This window comes from Rhyacophila brunnea, unplaced genomic scaffold (assembly GCF_057557595.1).
Source record: "Rhyacophila brunnea isolate RB1 unplaced genomic scaffold, BYU_Rbru_1.0 scaffold_88, whole genome shotgun sequence".
In the NCBI taxonomy this organism is placed as follows: Eukaryota; Metazoa; Arthropoda; class Insecta; order Trichoptera; family Rhyacophilidae; genus Rhyacophila; species Rhyacophila brunnea.
The window spans coordinates 515,591-529,861 of record NW_028233359.1 but is presented as its reverse complement, the minus strand read 5'-3'; the positions used below and the strand labels follow the sequence as shown (position 1 = coordinate 529,861).

General features: G+C 33.7%; 1 protein-coding gene across 1 annotated transcript; it reads right to left on the bottom strand.

The window, feature by feature from the left end:
* Window positions 1–178: 178 nt before the first annotated feature.
* LOC147063740 (uncharacterized) lies at window positions 179–4,318 on the bottom strand. The gene is made up of 4 exons (XM_085959337.1): window positions 4,133–4,318; window positions 3,194–3,325; window positions 1,512–1,667; window positions 179–529 (listed from the first exon to the last, which is right to left on the bottom strand). Exons 1-4 carry the CDS (start codon window positions 4,280–4,282, stop codon window positions 425–427), a joined length of 543 nt encoding a protein of 180 aa, XP_085815463.1. The 5' UTR covers window positions 4,283–4,318; the 3' UTR covers window positions 179–424.
* Window positions 4,319–14,271: the final 9,953 nt, after the last annotated feature.

Sequence of the window (14,271 nt, the reverse complement as noted above, 5' to 3'; positions counted from 1 at the left end):
CAGAATGAGTCATTTTGTGTGTTTTCATCTGACTTGATTGTCTGCACGAGTAATTGCATTTATCACAGTTAAATTTCTTTTCATCAGAATGAGTCATTTTGGGTGACTTCACGACGTGACCAGAACGAAATCTTGAAAAATGACCATCGTCACATATAACCAGCCTTGCAACGGAATCGGTCGTTTTTGCAATTGTGGTTTTATGTATCGCTTTGTGAAGCAACATTAGGTCGAACGATGAAAAAAAATCAAAACAGATACTGCACACAAAATTTTCTTTATGAAATGATTTTTTTTCCAGTTGTATAACAGCCACTAATAATTCTGTGGTTACCATATTCGATTGACAAATATCACGTTTACTATTGCGACAGGCGACATCTTTGTACCTTTCAATATATTCCCCTAGTTCTTTCTTTATATTTTATTCCTCAATGTGTAGGTATTCGCTAGACGCCTGTGCTTCAGTCTCGTCCATGGACGATATGAGACTCACAACATTGGCCGAGACAGTGCTTCTAGCGATAATCTAAAAAAGACATTTTTTAATATGAGATTTTTAAATAACAGTTTATTATAAGTAAGAGATCCAGGTAGAAATATTATACCTAGACACGGTTTTAGCAAACCTTTTTACGTAGGCATGCGAGCCAAAGTTTTCCAAATATAATCTTTCGACTGTTTGACGTGCCGAGCAGTTTTTTATTGTGAATGAAAAAATGAAAAAGTAGTTTTTCAGAATTCAATTAAAAAAGGCTTTAATTTTGCAATGAGAGATTCTATCTTTCACCGTGTTTTTAGAGAATTGCATATCTTTTATTCTTTGAATATATTATTTTAGCATGTTTTCAAATTTTTCAAAAAGGTCGTGGGAGCATTTAAACCACGCTTCTATTATAGATTTCACATAACTGAACGGTTTTCCATTTTTACTGTCTGTCAGAATTACTACTACTAGCTCCTCCAAGTTTTTGTTTTTTATTTCGTGCAGGCATTTTTGTTGGTGCCAATTAAATGGTTTGTTACTGTAGTACTCAGATGAGGCATTCTCTCGCTAGTGGTCTCAAGCATTGTAAATCGATCAAAATCAGAAGTTCGCGCAGCGGCGTCCTCCGCCGCCTGATGAAGTGAGTACGACACGATTGTCATTTATTTTCTTTCGTGGACAGATTATAAACGACTGCTTTAGTTGATTTCGAAAAATGGACCTGACAATAAAATTATCGGCGTCCTCCAAGGTAGTGCAATTTGATATATCTGGACTATTTCCTGTAAAACTTCGTGGAGTCACTGGTTTATGCTGATAAACCCGATGGAAGCCAATATTGTTCGCGATATACGACCAGCAATGCTCGAATAAGTGACATTCAAATTGGGTGACCAGAGTTGTATTCCTTGAGAACAACTGCGGTGACCATATAAATTTTAATACCATGTAGATGTGGATGTTTAGAATATAAAAAAAAAATGTTTAAAAGTTGTGTTATTGGAGAACCTGTAAATGAACGTACCTGGTCTACTGGGCTGTTTTGTCGATCGAAGGAGCCGGGTTGAGGATTCTCATTATTGATTTGGCGAATTGCTTCGTCAAAAAATTCTCGTTTGATGATGACATTTTCATTATCATTCTCCGACTTTATAATATTGATCAGGCTGTCTTCACACTCCTGAAAATAACAACATGATTAATAATATTATGTAACAGTATCACCATTATGATCAGCCAGAGTCAATCCATTTCTGGATAAGACCTGCCACAGCTGTATCCTCTGCTTTCGGTGACCACCAATGTACGACTGCATTTGGCAAGTGAATGTATACTCACTGAAAGACATTCCAGCTAACTGCAGTACATTGCGTAGTTTAATCTGCGTTTTTGTTAACATATAGCACATTGAGATCTATAGGATCGTAACTGCAAATTACATGATCTTGAGTAATTGGCACAGCGAGGCATGGAGAGGTGTATGTTCGGCTACATGCGAAAGGACCGAAAGATAAACGAATGGGTTAGAAAGCAGACAGGAGTACGCGTTGTAATAGACGTTGCCAAACAGATGAAATGGAGTTGGACGAGGCAAATTGCTCGCCGAAAGGATAGTCGCTGGACAAATGCCGTCATCCAGTGGTACCCAAGGGGCACGACACGGCCACAGGGTTGCCCTGGAATGACGAACTGGTAAAGTTCGGCGAAAATACGTGGCAGCAAATGACACAGGACCGAGAGAGTTGGAGGAAGCTTGAGGAGGCCTTCATCCAGCAGTGGAATGACTTCGACTTATGATGATGATTATCAAATAATGTACCAGTGGGTGATCAATCCATTCTCAAGATTCGACGGTACACACCTGACATTAACAGAGGAGGATATCTGAATAGATCTAAAAAACGATCCTGAGCACAAAGCCTCATTTTCTGAGCTAGTGTTGTCAGCATTTTGAATATCGTTTTGGCGTCAATATCCTCAATTGGTTACAACAGGAATTTAATCTCTGTCTCCGTTTGGATCGTCGTATCTTTACGAATTTGGTTTTTCAGCACTCGTGGAAATGAAATCGTTAAATGAGAGCGAGAAAAAATGGTAGATGTGGAGTTACGTATTTGTTTATCTAATTTAGAGCCGCGTTTTACAGAATTCTTTCTAAAAATCAATTGCATTCTTCTCACTAATAAAATTATTACCACCTGGGTACATATTTGTTCTTAAAATATTAAAAAATGGATCAACCCACACTATGATTTTTTTTATTCATATTAATAAGGAAAATTTCCTTTTTAACGCATTTTGTGTGCCGCGGAATAAATCCCATTCACGAGTGTACCGTGGAGTAAAAACGATTGGCAAACACTGCTGTAGATACTCACAGCACCGGTATTGATTATGCAACAAATTTATTCGACCCATTTAATAAGACATATTATTGAATGTCAATAATAAAATACCAATATACTAATAAAAATAACAGGCAGTCTTTTTCACAAATCTAGTATCGTAAAACAAGGCACCGAAGGAGTGTACAGTCCAAACATTTGATCGTTACGTTAAATTTGAATAAAACATATTCTTATAAAATACAATTTGTATCCAATGATAATAATAACGGAGACTAATATAAATGATCGCATACAAGCACGATGTGAATAACACAATATTTATCTATTTAAAATATTGTATAAATAGGTAAGTATGTACCTGATTTATTGGCTCGCTTTTTGAATATGAGCAACTAGGTTGCGGATCACTGTCTTCGGAAAATGCATCTTTGAAATCAACTCGGAGAGAATCAATCTCAGTTTTAATATCGGCAAGGCTGGTTACAGGGCTCTGAAAAACAAGACAGAAGGTATTTTATAATACGTGTTTACACTTATATTATTATTTTTGTATGTGACACAAGGACGTTTCTGTAAGTGACCTTTTATCACGATTCAATACTGTGTACCTACTATTATTAATAAATGTTCAATAGTAAAGTTGTCTTCAAAATAATAAAAGTAGTAAACCTGCAGCCACAGAGACGCAGAACCTATAGGTAGGTAGGTACCTAGTCAAATAATCGTTGTGAAGTGTCAATACAACGATGTATAATTTATTACGTCATGTTTCAGTTAGTAAAGTCAAGTGTATCACGCATCAGTAAAAAACCACTTCAATGAAGAATAAACACAATATTACAATTATTATTAATAAGTTTGGAAAACCTAACCTCAATGGTGCAGTTGGCATCATAAGCATTCTCTTGCTTAATACAAATATTTGTAAGCGGATTGTTAGGATGGATTATTAGCACATCAAACCATTGCTGGACTTCTGTGTCAGATTCAAAACCATCTAGTTCACGTTTTACATCCATTTTGCGAAGTTTAATTTACGCAGAGATATCTCAGGCTGCACGTGTTTTGCTAAAGCGCTCGTTTGTGAGATCGGGATTATGTTTTAGACTATTAAAGTGGTTATTTATGTGCACGGGGAGAAGCCCGAGTGCTTGGGTGTAACAATAGGTATCATTAATTATATTTTCGGCACACGCGAACGCTTCGGAGATGCTATTTAATAAGACAATGCGGCTCAAGTCGTCTGAATCGGAAAACAAATCTCAAACTATCGGAAAATTACATTTGAAAAACTAACCTCAAATGAGCACATGTCACCGTCGACATTCTTCCGTTTTATATTATAAATGCCGTCATTCGAGCTGTTTGGACGTAGTATTGGCACATCAAACCATTGCTTCCCTTCTGAATAAGATTCAGTTTCACCCGCTTCGCGTTTTACATCCATTGCTACGGGATTAAAACAAATAATGGACAATGTAAATTAATGGCAGCCGTGACAATAGACGTTGGTCTTATGTAAAAATTGAATTGTATTGCCAGTAATTATAAAAAAAATACCAATAAATTATTATTCAACTAGGCCATATAAACTAACGAAAGGAGTTTTACCTACCAATAAAATTCCTGTTATTCATCTTTAGGTAGGTACTTTGAAGTCCTTGAGATCGGGTTTGCTCTTTCTTCTTGTGAGGTGTTATTTTACTGAATTATTTCTTTTTCTTTTCGTTGGTCATGTCTACCTTTCTAATTACTGGTCATACCCGCCCAGCGCATCCCTTTGTCTTTATTTCTATAATCACGGCTGCCATATTGGTTTGAAGATTACAGTTAATTATTGTGACTCGGTAATCTTTGAGAACGAACATTTTCAAAGCGTTAAATGGACGTAAAACATGAAGCAGGTGACTTTCAACCCGATGCAGATGAGCAACATCGGTTCGATGTGTCCTTAAAGGGAAATAACCCAGAATTAAAGACTTGCATCAAACAAGAGTATGCTAATGACCCCTGTGACGCTGCCGAGGTTAGTTTTTAGAAGGTTATTTCTTTAAAAACCGGTTATATAGGTATTGCGGCAACACTTTTCTAACAATACCTTGAATGGATCCTATCTGTCACGTTACACGTGGCTTCTGGAATATACCCGTAACATGGATGTAAAGCGAGAATGTGATGGAGGACACTCCGATATAGAAGGCAAGCCTTTGTTTGACACGCTGACTAGCAATCCAAACAATGCGGACGTTTCAAGTTGCAATTACGAGGTTAGTTTTTGGAAACTAAATTATTTTAAAATAACATTAGAGTTAGAATAACAATGGTTAGTTTAATATTATAAACTGTGTCTTTTTTACAAACGATGTAGGAAGGTGATATTAATTAATTTTAAAAAAATACATGTTTAAACAATTTGACAGCTATGTACGATACATCTGTGATATTATAGGTAGGTAAGGTGTTAAATATAAATATTACACAATGTTATAAGGTGATTACGTGACCCGAAACTGTTTTCACCGTGTTTAAAAATGTAATAATGCTTCTTTCAATACCTTAATATGGCGGACCTCTCTAATATAAAATCTGAGACAGATGATCAACAAGCCGTCGTCAAGCGTGAGATTATTGAAGATGTTTCACATCCATTATATGATGAAGATCCTCAACCGGGTTGTTCATATTCAAATTACATGCCAATTGTAAGTAGATAATTAATGTGTCCTGTCTTATATAGAAGGTTGGAATTAGAAATGCAACTTTGAAACTCATTGCACCATTATTATTTCGCTCCAACTTGTTTCATTTAATGGTTTTAGCTCACATTGATATTTTAAACAATTAAGGGTAGGTTTATAAATCTTTCGTCAAATATGAGCATTTATTTATGGTGATTTATACATTACAATCATTCGAATGTAAAGCAGTAATTAATGCGATTATCTAAAATTGTGATTATATGGTGAATAAAATTAATCGCCCGTGAGACCTTTTTAGGTAGGTAATACAAGGTAAGCCTATTGTCTATAAAAAAACTACTTGCAGCCATAAAATACTATATACGGAAGAAATATCTATGTGAAATGGTGTGAGAATGGACCAATAACAATATTTTCATTTTTTTTGTAACAAACTAATTTTGTAATCCTCAAATTATACTTAATTATCTACCATGCTGCATGACAACATTAATTTAGGCGTTCCAGCTAAACGGTTCGATAGGTCAAAACTGGCGCACTGCGCATGCGTTATAAGTAAACCGGAATAGTTTTAGATTTATCGTTTAGTTCACTGTACCAGCAAACTTCAAACCATTTTCTGACCGTCAGAAGTGGTTTGGTCTGAAACGTCAAACCACTTCTCACGATCTGTCAAAGTAGGTAATAACTGTCCAGACAGAACCTTACCTCAAAATGATAGTCACTAATTTATTATATTCCGTACCTATGTCATTTTCTCAACATAAAATTGCGTTACCTGTGAACATTATAATATTTTTAGGATTAAGAAAAATTGATATTCTTCTGCATCCATGTATCGTGAGATGTTCATATTAATATTTTAGACATTTACACAGTAGGAGTTCAGTAGAATTAGGCATATTATAGACTAGTAATCGATACCTATTATACATTAGTAACCATATGCGAACAATAACCCGCTTTTGGTCCTATTGTCCCATAATTCCAGCCAAATTTGTTATGCATAGAGTTCGATTCGATATCATCACTTTGGTATTACAACAATGGATAGACTCGACTAAGTACTCGACTCAATTTGTCTGTTCGTACACGTTTAGTTACTAAATTTCTTGCCACTCGACTATACTTCTCGCCTGATCCGAACTGGCCTTAACTCATTTAGTGCTAACACCGCGACTGGCACGTTTGCATTCGTTGACCATTAGATATAATGATCATGATATTTAAATGAGGTCATTATTTAGTAAATACTATGTCATCAGTGAATCAATTAAGGGTCATGGAGAAGAGCGTAGCGAAACAATCAAACCTCATTGACGTGCCTATTCAATGAAGGGCAATTTTTAAACGAAGTAGTAGGTACGTAAACAAGAAGCAAAACGCAACAGTATCTTCAAAGGAGGTATAGTGCTTCGAACGGTGTCCAATAATGCAACAAAAATACTGAATGGACATTTATGGTCGAGTTAACTGCGACATGGATTGTATGATTGCACCTGATGCCTTTGAGAGACAGTCTGCACAGTCGTTTGATGAAATTGAAGTGCAAGAAATTGACATCAAAATGGTAATAGCGCTTGCTACTGCGAAAGAAGTCCATCTGAGGTTGAACAGAACTTCATTTTTCGTTAGAAATTTTGTTTGCAACGAGGGTTGTAATTTCTTTCATCTGCGCACATTTTGAAGTACCTACCATAAACATATGCACGATGCGTCGCTGACTTTTGATGAAGTGGCTTTTCCATGCGACCAAAGCAGTCACTTGTATGAAAAGTTTGATGTGTCGACGTTTGACGGTGATTCACAGGTAACTCAAATAATATACATGCTCATTTGATCATTGATGTTAGGTATATAATGTATTGTATATTGTCATCTGACACGTATCTATATCCTATACTTAAGTATATATTTTTTTAATTTGTAATACAAAATGGGTATCATCCAGCGGCAAAGGATGTACAATATAGTTTGCTAATATCCAACATAAATATAGTACACGCAAAACTTCTTCGCTCGTATCTACGTATTTGTTTTCATTGCACTATGACTAAAATATTTGACTAATGTTATTTTTACAATTTAACAAAAAACCTGCGAAACCAAGCCTCAATATGTTATTAAATCATTCAGAATTTTGGATATTTTATAGATGGAAGAATATTTTTTATTAGTTGTTTGGTTTGGTTGGGTAAGGCTTAATGCATTTTAAAAAAAACTAACTCAGCCATCTGTAATATGTACTCTTAATTGAACTAAAACAAACAAGTATGACCGCAAGAGTGCACTATTTTGTCGGATTGCCCATAACATCGGAATGTCGTTCGGTGATTATACATTCACCTGCCAAATTAAGTCATACATTGGCGACCAATTATTGAAGAAAGAGCTATGGGGGACCCTTCAGGCTGATCGTACCGATGATACTATTACATAATATTTATAATATTATTTTCAGAAGTGTGACAATGGTCCGAAGAATATTAAGTATGAGAATACTGAGGGAGTCATCATCAAAGAAGAATTTATTGAGAATGCAATCTAACAAGGTAATGATGAATTAACTCAACCTGGCTGCTCTTATCTACGAGACAAGCCATCAGACCAGGTATGTTTAATTACAAATTTTGTTTTTTTAAAGTTCAATAGAACTTTAAATAAAATTGTAAAAGTTAAATTTAAATATTTTTTTGAGAAAAATCGATATCTTCGTGGCATTAACATTTGTAAATGATTTCGGGCATGTGGCCACCAGTGGCGGCCGGTGGTTACCAAAATTGCTTTCATAGGGGGTGCACTAAAAACTTTCTTACCTTATTTAAAAAGAAGATCAATTCGGCGTTGTTTCTGCTTAGCGAACACCTCAATCACTTTCTCATTAAAGTCTGGAACTGATTGTAAAAGTTTTTTCTCGATGCTTAACACAGATAGACAATTAAGTCTGTCCTGGTTCATGGTATTTCTTAAAAACGATTTAATTCTTTTAAGGGTTGAAAAACACCTTTCACTTTCCACAGATGTCATCGGAATTGTACAAATGATTTTTAAAAGTTTTGTACATTGGGAAAATGATGTCATTAAATTATTATTATAAAACAATTGTAAAATAGCTATAGCACCATCCGCGTTTTTAAAATCGTGTTTAATAATTTTAAAAATCGTGTTGATAATTCGTGTTTAAGTTTAAATCTATCCAAAAAGTCATATGATTCCAGGATCATTTTAAAATCATTCTCAGGAAATTTAACCCTGTATCCTTAAAAATTAGACAAGGAAAACAAAAAAATGTATTCAATCTCTCACAACCACATAACCATAAAGCCTTGTCATACATTTCCTTTCGAAAAGAACGTGTAAAGACTTTTTGTTTTAATCCACATATTTTTTTAATATTTAATTCAGGCTTCGGTGAACCAGCCTTTTTTATTTTGATTCTTTCTTCGAAGGAACTCTTGTTATGTTTAATATAGTCTACATTTATCGACATCATTATAAAACACACACACTTCACTGATTAAACAATCATATAATATTATTCATAATTTCTTTTTACGAAGAAAATTATCGAAATAAAGTGATAGACAGAACGTGACTATACATTGCGGCAGCCGAAACTAAACTGTAATAATTTTTCAAGACAATATAAAAAAAATCATTTGTTTTGAATACGTATTTTTCGACACAGGATATTGAAGGCGTCAGGCGTCTACAAAATAAAATAAAGTCTAAAAAATTGGGTCGGCAGTAAAACTTAACGCGAGTCGGGTATTGTTAAACATATGACATCATGTTAACAGAACATGATAACTCAGATATAATTTTTTATAAATTATATTCAAATATTTGTAAATATAGAACGATTTAAGGATCGTAACCATAATTTTTATGTTGATAGTCAATTTGTATTCAATATCAGCCTATTTCCAATGAATTTATATGAGATTTAAATAAAAAAAATCTTTTTTTTATCAATCCTGCTAAATCTCAGTTACTACACTTTTCCGCGTATTCCTACTGTTTTTTTTTCTGTGTCGAATTTCATGAACTGGTCGGCGTCCCAGAAAGCAATAAAATCTTGGGTTTTTATGACATGTTTATGAGTTTCACGTGTCGGGTTGATCTGTTATTACCCAATGTAATATGAATGGCAAACTAAGATCGATATTAGTGCGTTACCACGAGCGCTCTCTTATGGTGACTGTTCACTGAGTACATGATTTTGGTATAAATTTACATGGATTAAATTGCGATAAACGAGTGATGACTTATGAATAGCATTGTTGCACATTGAGTGATGTTTAGGAAAAAGCAGTGCAGCGCACATGCATGGTATTAGAGGAGCCGCCGCTGCTCACCACTACTCACTTCGGCCATGCTTCATCCTGGGATTGGCCTCCTGGCGTAGTTATAGTGTTATAAGAGATTTATTATTAATATCGTGTTCGTTCAATCTTGGAAAAACATAGGTTTTATGTAGAAAATATTAGTGCAAAAATACTTTTATTAATTTATTTAAGTAAAAAAATACAAGTGTGATTAAAATAACATAACATTGTGTTGACAATGACTACAACACATACTTATAATAAAATTCACAAACATTCCGAGTTTCTGTCAATTGCTAATCATTTGCGAATGTGTTTGTTTTAAAATTCCACGATAAAATTAAAACATAGTACCTACTTACATTCAAAAAATTCGGCACTGAAACAAATGCGTACCTGTACATCCTTGGCATTGGTGGACGCTGCTCGCGTGCCAGGACTTAAGTGGCGTCTCACTGGTTTTAAATAAAAGGATTGATTATTTTTCTAATGTTCTTCTAATGTTAATTACGCGAGTGTTTGAACATGTACCTAACCGAATTTTTTATTTTTTTTTAAAACGGTACATGTTCAAACACGCGCGTTACTATGATCTTAATCCCAACTTCATTTATCGTTTGTCAATTGATGGCAACGGCCGTATGTTGTAGCTTTACCACTAGGTAATGCCAATAGAAATGGTGTATTTCAAAAAAATATTACCTTTTTCTTAGGTCAATAATTATTATAAAGTAATCATTATTCATACGATGTGTATCATACTTGAATGGTTAAAGACATAGCTTATAATCAGTATCTTTAGAATTATCTTCAAATGTGTTAATCATGCCCATTTTTTGAATAATAAAATGCCTAATTCTTGTCAAATTTGGGATCACTGAGATTATCAATATATTTTTTTATCGTAAATATTTCACTATAATAATATCGACATAAATTATACTGATGGTTTTATAAAAGCGTTTAAATATTAATAAATGTAAAAAATCTTAACAGAACTGCACATTTATGTAATGAAATATGACTATATTTTAAAACATTAGAGCGAGAGGTAAAAAAGAATCCTATTTTATGTAATAAAAATACTTTATGCAGTATCAAATGTTTAAAATAAATATAAAGGATAAAAAGGCTTCAAAATCATATAAATAGATTATGTATAAAGTTTAAGGAATGTCCAGGGTTGTGCTCTGAAAAAACCATAAAAGCTCCATTTGACCTACGCTGAGCATATGGGCCGTTAAGACAACTAGATGCCGAGCATTTATATGAACACAGAAAGCATTGATAAAGTTTTTCACCAGTATGTATAAATTTAGGTCTTAAGATTATTAGATGAGGAGCATCTATATGAAAATACATTGCATTTATAAGGTTTTAACCAGTATTTGTAATTTTATGTCTCTTAAGATCACCAAACTGCGAGCATCTATATGAACATACTTTTACATTAATGAGGTTTTTCACCTGTATGTGTCAATTGATATAAGCAAGTACAAAGCATCTATATATACATACATTGCATATATAAGGTTTCTTACCTGAATGTCATTTTATGTCTTTTGAGATAACTAGATGTCGAGCATCTATATGAACATATAATGCATTTATAAGGTTTTTCACCAGTATGTAACATTTTATGTTTCTTTAGACTACTAAGATGAGAGCATCTATATAAGCATACATTACATTAATAAGGTTTTTCACCAGTATGTGTCATTTTATGTTTCTTTAGATTAACAAGTTGTGAGAATCCATATGAACATACATTACATTTGTAAGGTTTTTCACCAGTATGTGTCATTTTATGCCTCTTAAGATCATTAAGTATCGAGCAGCTATATGAACATGCATTGCATTGATAAGGTTTTTCACCAGTATGTGTCATTTTATGCCTCTTAAGATCATTAATTTGCGAGCATCTATATGAACATACATTACATTTATAAGGTTTTTCACCAGTATGTGTCATTTTATGTCTCTTAAGAACACCAAATCGCGAGAATCTGTATGAACATACATTACATTTATAAGGTTTTTCACCAGTATGTGTCATTCTATGTGTTTTAAGATGACTAGGTTGCGAGCATCTGTATGAACATACATTGCAGTTATAAGGTTTTTCACCAGTATGTGTCATTTTATGCCTCTTAAGATCATTAAGCTGCGAGCATCTATATGAACATACATTACATTTATAAGGTTTTTCACCAGTATGTGTCATTTCATGTCTCTTAAGAACACCAAATTGCGAGCATCTATATGAACATACATTACATTTATAAGGTTTTTCACCAGTATGTGTCATTTTATGTCTCTTAAGAACACCAAATCGCGAGAATCTATATGAACATACATTACATTTATAAGGTTTTTCACCAGTATGTGTCATTTTATGTGTTTTGAGATGATCAAGTCGCGAGGTACTGTATGAACATACATTGCATTTAAAGGGTTTTTCACCAGTATGTGTCTTTTTATGTTTCTTAAGATTACTAGGTTGCGAGCATCTATATGAACATACATTACATTTATAAGGTTTTTCACCAGTATGTTTCATTTTATGTATTTTAAGATTACTAAGATGCGAGCATCTGTATGAACATACATTGCATTTATAAGGTTTTTGACCTGTACTTGTATTTTTATTTGCTTTAATATTACTGTGTTGAGAAAATATTATGATTTGATTTTGATTATCAATCACGTCCATGTGAGCAATTTTGTGAGTTTTTAGAGCACTTCTGCTACCAAAAACTGCGCTACAAATGCAGCAAATTAAATTACGTGAGAAATGGATTACTCTTCTTAGAATAAGGCGAAGTTCTTTCGGAGTATCTCGTTCTAAGATTTCTTTTTTAATGTCTTTCTCAGTTATCGTGACTTCTGAATACTGCATCATTCTATCCTGGGCTCCATCATCTGAGGATTGTTGACTATCGCCTATATCGTGATGTTCTGTGAAAAATCCCTTGGTAGAAACCTAGAAAAGAGTGCAAGCTCTCCTTCTTATAATTGCTATATAAGTGCATGTCTCAGACAGAGCCAGCGCTCGGGCCAATTTTCCACACACGTTTTGTTTCAAGTATTAGGTGTAGTGAGTGGAAAGAGCACACACTAGGTGGGCAATTTTCCAAAGATAAACTCCATAGATGCGAGATAATACCGTAATGCTAAAACAGCATTAATCAAAATTTCCTTACAGATTAATTATTTGTGATGCCATAATTGATTTATATAAACTTAGCTATAAGGCGAACATAATATATTACTAATAGACTAAGATAATCTTAAGCTTTTATAACTTTTTATCTATCCTTTAGACGAGTATGTCCGAACATAAGTAAAGATGAATAATCATAGTTTGTAAAGCTCAAAACTAGACGATATAACCATAAAGTTTAAACGTGCATCCTTACAAGTCCAGTCGATGAGCTAAGGGTTCATTATGTATGTAAACTATTAACTTCTCTTATTCATGATGTAACTTTTTGAGAGGTAAAACATTAATCCACCCAGCGTATCTCTTCTTTTTCTGGTCAAACCCTATAAGAAGCCGCGAGTACATCCTAATTACGTGTGCGGTTCTCCAACTTTCTAATTAGCGACTCTATAATATTAAGACATTATTAAGACTTTTATAAGTTATTAAAAATTAAATAAATAAATATATATAAATAAATTTGGACTTAAATAGTCAATACAATTCTACGAATTAGTTCCTATAATTATAACTATATATATTTTCTTTACAGTTTTTCTAAGAACTATATTAAACAATATATAAATTATATGTGACCTTGGCCATGGAATAATAGTAGAGCCATTAACAATAAATATCATTATGCTGAAGGTGAGTTTTATTCATTTAAATAACTGTAGTGAAGCACAAGCATCAAGTGTTTCCACTATGTACTCCAAGATCCTCACATAGATGACCCCCAGACGACGAAACTCAAAATTACTATATCCAGTTCTACAGTTTTTTTTTACGGTTGATTTCCATATTTCGTGAATTTGGAATATAATTATTAAATGTCACTATAATTAATTTGTAAATTAAATTAATAACGTTTGGCTTGCCCATTCTTGCGGCACATCCCGCTTTCCCCTATTAATTATTGGTCGTTAATGAATAAATAGCTGTTTGAGGTTTTCCATAAACTTTTGATTGTATAATCTAAAGTATAGTAGGGAGAGGGGTGCAATCACTTATCCATACTAAAAATACACGCTACATGCAAGGAGCAGTAGACAAAGGATATTTTACTTAAGAGATAAATTTTTATCCACTGCACTAGTAAAGATGAGAAAGACAATCGAGATGTTGTATTTTATGGCAGGTGATATATTATAATTAGGTACTACATTAAATCACCGATTTCGTGATATTTCAACTCGATTCGCAT